This window comes from Silurus aristotelis (genome assembly GCF_946808225.1).
Source record: "Silurus aristotelis genome assembly, chromosome: 1".
Lineage (NCBI taxonomy): Eukaryota > Metazoa > Chordata > Actinopteri > Siluriformes > Siluridae > Silurus > Silurus aristotelis.
In genome coordinates, this window is record NC_139574.1 from 165,001 (window position 1) to 175,360 (window position 10,360).

A 10,360-nucleotide genomic window follows, 5' to 3' on the forward strand; every position below is an offset into this window, starting at 1 on the left:
CGCCATCGAGGTGCCACCAGGAGGAGACAGACTCCCTCCCGGGGAACTCTTTCCAGAACTCCCGAGAGCAGCACGATCTTAGCCTCGGCCAAGACCGTCCCATGGCAGCCACTGTCTCGACAGGGCGTCTGCACAGACATCCAACCGTCCCGGGATGTAATCTGCTCTAAATGAGAGGAGTCCAAGGGACCACAAGAGGACCTCCCGCGCCAGTTGTTTGCACTCCGGGGGCGAGACCGGAGGCCCCCCTGGTGGTTGATGTATGAGACCACTGCAGTATCGTCCGTGTGGACCAACACATGGCGATCTCTCAGGACTGGGAGGAAGTGTTGTAACCCCAACAACACTGCCTGCATTCCCCGGCAATTTATGTGCCACGAGAGACGTGGGCCGCTCCACAGACCCTGGGCAGAGTGGCCACTCATGACCGCTTCCCACCCCGTGAGGGAAGCGTCCGTCGTTAGCGTTACGCGATGACAAGAAGTCCCTAAAACGGGGCTTTGGGACAGAACGTAGGGTCCTTCCATGCATCCAAGGCTCAAAGGGCACACCGCGAGACCTTGATGGTACGATATGGACCCCCTCTGGGGGAGAACCCTTCTGCCCCGGAGCCACCACTGGAGGGGCCTCATGCGGAGGAGGCCGAGTGGAATTACACTGGATGCTGCCGCCATGAGACCCAGCAGCCTCTGGAACTGCCTCACAGTTACTGGCTGGCCTGCTCCTACCCTCCTGACTGCGGTGAGGATGACTACAAACCGGGCGGGAGACAACCGTGCCCGCAACCCGGCCGAGTTTCACACCACATTGAGAAAGTGGTTCTCCAGCGCTGGAGAAAGTACACTCCACCCGGCGTTTCAGTCTGAACCCCAGTACCTTCATGCAGGCGAGAACAGCATGCCGCTCTAACGAGCCAACACCAACCAATTGTCGATATAATACAAAATGCGGATGCCCTGAAGCCGCAGCGGGGTCAGTGCCGCGTTCACGCACTCTGTAAAAGGTAGAGAGAGACATGCAATGCAGCGCCGCCCGCACCGGGAGAAGAAGCAGCCACCAGGCATTCTTCCCCGAATTTTCCAAAATTTCTCCCACCTCGGAGGAAGAAATACGGAGCACCGCGTCACACACACACCGCGAAAAGAACCATTTCCAAACGAGAGCTCTCCCCGGGGAACGGGAGCTCGTCTAGCAGCCGGGAGCGCATAGCCACACAGCTAAAATGCTAACAGCCGATACCTTCGAGAGCCGACGGCGCGAGGAAGAGCGCTCACCTCGGATAGCGCTCTCCGAAATTAGGAATGATGGATTATTCAATTAAATTCAATTCATTTTTATTTGTATAGCGCTTTTAACAATGAACATTGTCTCAAAGCAGTTTTACACAGACAATGTGGTGATTAAAATATGTTCTTTGTAAGTAAGTTTGTCCCTGATGAGCAACTGTGGCAAGGAAAAACTCCCCGAGATGGCATAAGGTAGAAACCTTGAGAGGAACCAGACTCAAGAGGGAACCCATCCTCATCTGGGTTGCACCGAATGTCCATTTAAAGCAGATATACAATGTTGTGTGTGCATTGTTGATGATCAGAAGCGAACTGTATTCCTGAGTCAGTGTAGGAGACTGTTGACATTAACTACAGTCCAATCCATCCTCAAAGCGCCCGTTCTTACTCCGGAATTTCATGGAACCACCCAAGGCTATGATGAGAAACATCTCCAGCTGCACAGAGTGGCCTCCAGTCGAAGAGAACACTATCCAGAGGCAGGCCAGGCCTCAACCGAGAGAGAGAGAGAGAGAGAGAGAGAGAGAGAGAGAGAGAGAGAGAGAGAGAGAGAGAGAGAGAGAGAGAGAGAGAGAGAGAGAGAGAGAGAGAGAGAGAGAGAGAGAGAGAGAGAAGAATATGGATTATTAAGTGTCCTTATTGTTGTATGAAAGTTAATGTCACTGTGCAGTTTGAACTCCGGCAAGACTCGCTATGGCAGCAGAACTAAAGGGGAGAACCAGAAGGTAATACAGACATGAGGGATCTCTGGGATAAGAGACGACCCACCACACCACCAACAACAAACCTAAGTGAACGTGTGAATGTGAGGGGACGACAGCATACAAATATCCCAGTTCACCAAACATTTTATATCCATGTTCCCTCCAGATCTGCTCCTTTACCTCACAAACACCTACTGACTAAAGACTCCACTAAATAAATATGTTTTCAACCTCGACTTGAACACTGAGACTGTGTCTGAGTCCCGAACACTGATTGGAAGGTTGTTCCATAAGTGTGGGGTTTATAAGAGAAAGATCTGCCCCCTGCTGTAGTCTTTATTATTTGAGGAACCAACAGATAGCCATCACATCTCACAGTGCGAGATGTGATGAGGTCACTGAGGTAATTCAATTCAATTAAAATTTTATTCATCACATACACATACATACAGGGTACGACATGTAGTGAAATGTTTTATACGATGGTCCGGCATGAGGGAATAGGATGGGGGAAAAGAAAAGGAGGCAGATAAATAAGTCTAAGGTATAAGAAAAACTATATAAAATAAAATAAAAATAAATAAATAAAATAAAACAAAAGAATATAAGGTATAAAGATATATAAAAAGATAATGTATGAAACAAATATACATATAAACAGTAAACAATGTGTAGTAAAAAAAAAATTTAAACAATAGGCAATTTGTGGTGGGTTGTCCATAAAGTGTCCGTGTGCGGTATGGTGTGGTGTAAAGGTCCGTAAAGTGTCCATGTGCAATATGGTGTGGTATGAATAAAATAAAAGGCGCACTGTGCTGTGCAAGTCCAGAGTTTAAAGTGTCGTGGTGCGAACGGTGAGATATGTACAGAGAAGTGTGATGATGGAGAGAGTGGGCCAGTTCTAGATCCTGGGTGTTTTCTGGTTTAAACACCAAATGGCCTGTGGGAACAAGCTTCTCCTCATTCTCTCTGTGTTTGCTTTCAGGGAGCGGAAGCGTTTTCCTGAACGCAACAGAGAAAAGAGTCTATTGTTGGGATGGCTGAGGTCCTTCATAATCTTCCTAGCACTTGTCCAGCACCGTGTGCTATAGATGTCCTGCAGGTTAGGGAGCTCAGTGTGGATGGTACATTCAGCTGAACGCACCACCCTCTGGAGGGCTTGCTGTCCTGCATGGTGCTGTTCCCGAACCAGGAAGTGATGCTACCCGTCAGAACGCTCTCAATGGTGCAAGTGTAGCAGGTCTTAAGCACCTGAGAGGGTAGTTTAAAGTCCCTTAAGCGTCTCAGATGGTACAGACGCTGCCGGGCCTTCTTCACCAGGGTGTTGGTGTGACAGGACCAAGACAGATCCTGTGTGATGTTAACACCAAGGTACCGGAAACTGTCCACTCTCTCCACTGGGGTCCCGCTGATGTTTATAGGTTGGTATGACCGCTCCCGCTTTGTGCTGAGATGGTGCTGGTCCATTTTTGGCCTTGTAGGCAAGCATCAGTGTTTTGAATCTGATACGTGCAGCTACTGGAAGCCAGTGAAGGGAGCGCAGCAGTGGGGTGTTGTGGGAAAACTTGGGCTGATTGAACACAAGTTGTGCCGCTGCGTTTTGGATCATTTGCAGTGGACAAATAGCATTCAGGGGAAGACCTGCCAGCAGAGAGTTGCAGTAGTCCAGTTTCGAAAGGTTCAGAAAGATAATTACAGATGACGGCTTGGCTGACCGAGCAGCATGTAGTTTCTCAGAAACAGCCAAAAGGGCTGTCTCTGTGGAATGTGCCGCTTTGAACCCAGACTGGTTCGGATCGTTGAGGTTGTTCTGTGAGAGATAGACAGACAGTTGGTTAAAAACAGTGCGTTCCAGAGATTTAGAAAGAAAGGAGAGAAGTGATACCGGTCTGTAGTTGTTGATGTCTGATGGATCCAGAGCAGGTTTCTTCAAGATAGGAATGACCCTTGCTTGCTTGAAGGTAGTTGGTACATAGCCAGATGTTAATGACCCATTGATGATTGTGGAGATGAAGGGCAGGAGATCTTGCGTGATGGTCTGGAGCGTAGTTGAAGGAATTGGATCCAGAGGACAGGTGGTGGGATTGCAAGATCGGATGACTTGCAGTATCTCATCTTCTGTTAAGGTTGAGAAACTTGACAGAGACGTAGTGGATTGTTGGCTGTGTTTTGTAGTCATTGTTGGAGAGGAAGTAAAGGTCTGGCAGATTTTCTTAATCTTCTCATCATAGAAGGAGGCAAAGTCATTAGCAGTCAGGGAGGATGGAGCAGGTGCAGCAGGGGGGTTTAGTAGAGAAGAGATGTTGTGAAGCTTACAAAGATCTTGTGCAGAGGCCTCAAGCTTTTCCTTGTAGAAGGCAGTTTTGGCAGAAGTCACCTCCAAAGGAAATTTGGTCAGGAGTGCGCGGTAGGATGAGAGGTCTACATCAAGTTGTGATTTTTTTCACTTCCTCTCTGCAGATCTGAGTTCTCGTCGATTGCTGCGCAAAACTTCTGACAGCCACGGTGTGGGACAAGAAGTCTTCTTGGGTTTTGTAGTCAAGGGGCAAAGGAGGTCCATGGTTGAGGAAAGAGATGAGAGGAAGGAGTCCATAGCAACGTCTAAGGGTAGAGAGGAAAAGGAGCCGGGGTCAGGAAGAGATGAAAGAGTACATGAAGTTACAGAGGAGGGAGAGATAGAGTGAAAGTTAGGACGGATAAGAGAAACATGTAAATTATTTTTAGGTTGAATATGAAGAGGGATTAAAAAGGAAACCAGGTGATGATCAGAGATTGGAAGTGGAGTGGCAGTCATGTCTGTAGCTGGAGTAGGACAGGTGAAAACCAGGTCCAGGACATTTCCTCCCTTGTATGTTGCAGGGCAGCTGTTAAATGTCAAGGAAAAGGTATTCAGAAAAGGCAAGAGGCAAGATGACTGAAGTTTGTCGGATGGGAGGTTGAAGTCACCAAGAACTGTCAGAGGGGTGCTGTCAGAGGGGAAAGTACTGAGGAGCGTGTCCATCTCTTCTAGGAAGTTTTCAAGGGGACCAGGAGGGCTGTAGATGACAATGATGAAAAGGTTGATTGGAGAGGCAACTGAAACTGCATGGAATTCAAAAGAAGACATGGTTAAATTAGACAAAGGAAGAGGTGTGAAACACCATCTTCGTGATAAAATAGAACTAACCCAGATGAGGATGGGTTCCCTCTAGAGTCTGGTTCCTCTCAAGGTTTCTTCCTTATGCCATCTCGGGGAGTTTTTCCTTGCCACAGTCGCCAGTCGCCACCGGCTTGCTCATCAGGGACAAACTTACTCATAAAGAACATATTCATTTTTAATCACCGCATTATCTGTGTAAAGCTGCTTTGAGACTATGTTCATTGTTAAAAGCGCTATACAAATAAAAATTAATTGAATTGAATTGAACTGTACCACCACCTCTACCAGTTTCTCTTGGTGAGTGAGAGAAAGCATAGACAGAAGACAGAGCAGCTGGTGTAGCAGTGTTCTGCGGGGATATCCAGGTCTCAGTAAGTGCCAGAAAGTCAAAGGTGTAGTGGAAAGCCAAGCCTGTGATAGTCAGCTTTCCTTACAGCAGACTGACAATTCCAGAGCCCACCTACCACCGCTGTTTGAGATTGAGACAACAGGGGAGGGTAGATGAGGTTACTGGCGATGTGACATCTGTTCTGTGGATAGGAACGTCTGTGTCTGTAAGAGATGACTACAGAGATGGTTTGAGGCACATGACTGATCTCCCAGTTTGAGATCAATGTGTTTTAAGTGTTTAAAGTAAGAAAAAGTACAAATAGTACTTTCTAAATAACACTAAGAGTTACTGGCTTTGTGGGGGCTACCTACTATGGCGCACCTTCAATATAAGTGAGTAAGCCCTGCCCACAATTCACACTCACTCAAGTGAGACTGAAACTACTCTTTATTAATCACCTGACCAAACTATTAAGCACAGACCAACACTCTAGAATCAACTGAGTTGAATAGATATACAAAGTTAGAATTCTACCTTACCAGAAGAGAGTAGATTCAAGATAGAGCTAAAGCACACTGAAGATTGAGCTGGTTACACCTTCAATATAAGTGAGTAATCCCTGCCCACAATTCACACCTCAAGTGAGACTGAAACTACTCTTGATTAATCACCTGACCAAACTGATAAGCACAGACCAACACTCTAGAATCAACTGAGTTATATAGATAAATAAAAATCTAGGATTCTGCTTGTTATTTTCTATGAGGGTGGAGAAATATGCTGATCAGCAGCACTAAGAGATTTTCTATCATTTAAGAGGCTCTTCTTCCATGCTTTTTGAAATACTGTTCATTTTGTTTGACGTCATTTACGTTCTAATTTTCGAGTGGTCTGTTTTAAGGTGCGTGTATGATCATTATACCACTGTGATGATTTTTTCTCCCTGATCATTTTGGTCTTAAGGGGAGCTACATCATCTAGAGTGTAACGTAACGTTGATTCTAGGTGTTCAGTGGCCCAGTCGAGCTCTGCAGGGTCAGACGGAGATCTATCTAATATCGTAATTTCTGGAAGATTACTGATAAAACGCGCTGCTGTAGCTGACGTGAATGTGTTTAACACGATAACGTGGTGAGGTAGAAATGCAATGACTGAGGCAGATTTTAAAAGAGATGAGATAATGGTCTGAAATAGCTTCAGACTGTGGAATTATGACTAAGTTTTTTATTTTTAATCCAAATGTTAACAACAAATCGAGAGTGTGTCCACCACTATGAGTGGGTCCTATACCATTCTAATTAAGAAGATAACGAAACAAAGTTCCCTCAGATTCTGTGGCGTGAGACCGGTCAGTGATTTAGTTGGTAGTAGTATTTTATAATTGTGAAATTTTTGAGATTGTCATTTAACACTTTAGCACTGTCTCTGTGCTATAATAAGGAAGTTCACAATCATTAAAAGTGCATTGGCACAAAGTTCGCTGCTAAAAGTGCTATATAAATAACGCAGAATCTCTCTCTCTCTCTCTCTCTCTCTCTCTCTCTCTCTCTCTCTTTTGTCTTTATTTTTCTGTCTCTGTATCTTTCTTAGACTCCACTGTGGATATGAGTGGACTGTCCCCTCCTGTTTTTCATAGTTGTGGGAGAACAGATGGGTGGATGATGCGAGGAACTGGGAGAGGTGGAGAAGGCGTTAGTTACGGTTCTCTCTCTGACACTCCCTCCATCATCACTCTCCCTCCAGCACTCTCTCCCACGCCTCTTGCATCACCCTTTCCCCCACCTCGCCCACCACGCCCTGCCCCGCTCAGAACAATTTCTGCCCAGGAGCTGCAGAAAACCTTCCTCTGACAAGCCCCTCATTCCAAAGAGCTCAACCAGTCAGATTAGAGTGCAGTAAATGCTATCTGTCACTGTCCAATCGTATAGTGCTTTTAACAAAGTATATACAGTAATCCCCTGCTTTACCATGGTTTCAATCTCATGCCCCCGGTTTAGCATGCGTTTTTTTGTTTATCGTGGCCGGTTTTGGAACGTAACGGGGGATTACTGTAGTCTTCCAATAGTGTTTACTATTTGAGGTACCACCAAACTATTTGCTTGAAGTAGGCGTGATAGATGATGATAAACCAAAAGTTTTCTTATACTATACCAACTATAGAGTAGCGAGTAGCGAGACTATAGCGACCGTGCAGTGCTTTGAAGGATTTGAATGGGAGCCAATGTCAACTAAATACAGGGGTGATACGATTAGAGTGTAGTAACGGCTATTTTATCACTGAGCTTAGATAAGGGTGTAAAGGCCAAATTAAGTTGTCTAATTACAACACCAATTCCAAAAAAGTAGTGACACTGTGTAAAATGTAAATAAAAACAGAATGTATTGATTTGCAAATATCATAAATCCATATTTTATTTACAATAGAACATAGAATACATATCAGATGTTCAAACTGAGAATGTATAACATTTTAAGGATAAAATATTTTGACTTTAATGGTTGCAACAAATCTCAAAAAAGTCGCTACAAGACCATGTTTCCCACTGTATAGCGCTAAGTCTTCTGTCTGTATACATTTGGGAACTGAGGAGACCAGTTGCTGAAGTTTTTTGGAGAGAGATGTTGTCCCATATGTGCGTGATACAGGATTATATTTGCTTAACATCTCTGGGTTTCCTTTGTTGTGTTTTTTGTTTCATGATGCACAGAATATTTTCAAATGGTGAAAGTGAACTGAGCGCTGATGGTTCCTCTCATCTTTAGTCTGACCCCAAGTACCCATGGCTTCTTAAAGAAATTTAGATTATGATTTTCTGACCACAAGAACTCATTTTAAATGAGCTGTGGCCCAGGGAGGATGGCAGCGTTTTTTTTTTAGATCATATGCACGCATGCCTTATCCTTTGTACTCTAGATTTCAAACTTAAGATACCATCAGCCTACAACTCAAGATTTTATTTTATTTTTTTAAACAAAGACAAAACAAACCAGGGAAAGTGCTAGTTTATATTGGGGGAAATAATTGTTTGATCCCCTGCTCATTTTGTAAATTTACCTCCTTGCAAAGAAATGAACAGTGTAGAATATTTATGGTAGGTTTATTTTAACACAGAGAGAAAGAATATATATAAAAAATATAAAAAAAAGAAATAATAAATTATTATTATAGGAATTAATTTGCATTTGATCAAATCAAATAAGTATTCGATCCCGTACCAAAAAGCAAAAATTCTGACCACCACAGACCCAAATTAGTCCAGTACCCTAAAAAAAAAAAAAAAAAAAGAACTGCTAATATCAACTCATAATGTGTATAAAAGACACCCGACACAGAATCAACCTTTTCCATTAAAACCGTTCCCCCCAACATGGGTGAGAACAAAGAGCTGTCAAAGGATGTCAGGGACGAGATTGTAGACCTGCACTAGGCTGGAATTGGCTACAAGACCATCAGCACGAAGCTTGGTGAGAAAGAGACCACTGTTGGCACGATAATTTGTGAATGGAATAAATACAAGTTAAGTCAATAGCCTTTGCTCTGAGCTCCATGCAAAATCTCACTTCATGGGCTAAGGATGATTCTGAGAAAGTTGAGGGATCAGCCCAGAATTACATGGGAGGAGCTTGTTATTTATCTCAAGGAAGATGGGACCACAGTCACAAAGAAAACCATTTGTAGCACACGAGGTCCTTTTGCTCAAGAATGCATATGAACAGACCCGTCTGAAGTTTGCCAAGGAACAGCTGAATAATTCAGAGAAGGCTTGGGAGAATGTGATGTGGTCAAATAAGACCTAAATTGAGCTCTTTGGCATCAATTTGACTCGCTGTGTTTGGAGGCGGAGAAATGCTGAATATGAACCCTAGAACAACCTTTTGACTGTAAAACATGGAGGAGGAAACATTCATTTTTAGAGCTGTTTCTCTGCTACGACTAAAGGAACACTTCACCACATGAACAGAGCCATGCACTGTAGAATCTTGGGTGAGAAAGTCCTGGCCTCGGACAGAACACTGAACATGGGTCGTGGATGCATCTTTCAGCATGACAATCACCCAATTCATATGGCCAAGGCAACAATCTGATGGACATATGAAGATCTTCTGAGATGGTCTGATGCATAGTTGAAGAGATTTTATCCAGGTGGTGGGATTTCAAGATTGGATGATTTGCAGTATCTCTTCTTCTGCTATGGTTGAGAAGCTAGACAATTAAATAGAATGGGTTCCTGGGTTTGTAGTGTAGTTATTGTTGGGGAAGAAGGATTCAGATTTCCTAACTCGTCTTACAGTAAAAGGAGGCAAAGTCTTCAGCAGTCAGGGAGAATGAAACATGTGGAGCATTCGGGTTGAGTAGTGAAGAGATGATGGGGAGCTTACAAGCATCTTGTGCAACAGCCTCAAGCTTATTTACATTTTACACAGTGTCCCATTTTTCTATGGAATTGGGGTTGTATGTCCATGTTTAGAATGAGCTTCTTCCAGTCACTCTGAGGGGAGAGGGAGTGTGTGTGTGTGTGTGTGTGTGTGTGTGTGTGTGTGTGTGTGTGTGTAAACCTGTATTGTGTGGTTTTATTCTTTAATAAATTCCTGATCAAATCAGTTTTATTTGTGTAGTGTTTTTATTAGTAGACATTTTCTCAAAGGAGCTTCACAGACAACGAGTTTATGAATGAGAGTGAATCTTACCAGAGTCCCAACTGCACAGTGACATTAACTTTCATACAACAATCAGGACACATAATAATCCATATCCTTCTCTTCCTGTAGCGCGGTTGGCCCTAAAAATGATACACAGCCGGTGTTGCACTGTCAAGCACCACTCACATTTTCTTCAGGAAATGTCAGATTCTACTACTAGAAATACTATCTGATGCCATCAGCAGTCCCATTTTAAGAT

General features: G+C 44.0%; 1 protein-coding gene across 1 annotated transcript in view; it reads left to right on the forward strand.

The window, feature by feature from the left end:
* Nucleotides 1-10,062, forward strand: part of slc6a16b (solute carrier family 6 member 16b) — a 38,734-nt gene extending 28,672 nt beyond the window's left edge. Inside the window, exon 13 of the mRNA XM_083546257.1 lies at nucleotides 7,051-10,062. Within this exon, the coding sequence (XP_083402383.1) occupies nucleotides 7,051-7,310 (260 nt within the window). The 3' untranslated portion in view covers nucleotides 7,311-10,062. The remainder of the gene's footprint in view (nucleotides 1-7,050) is intronic.
* Nucleotides 10,063-10,360: the final 298 nt, after the last annotated feature.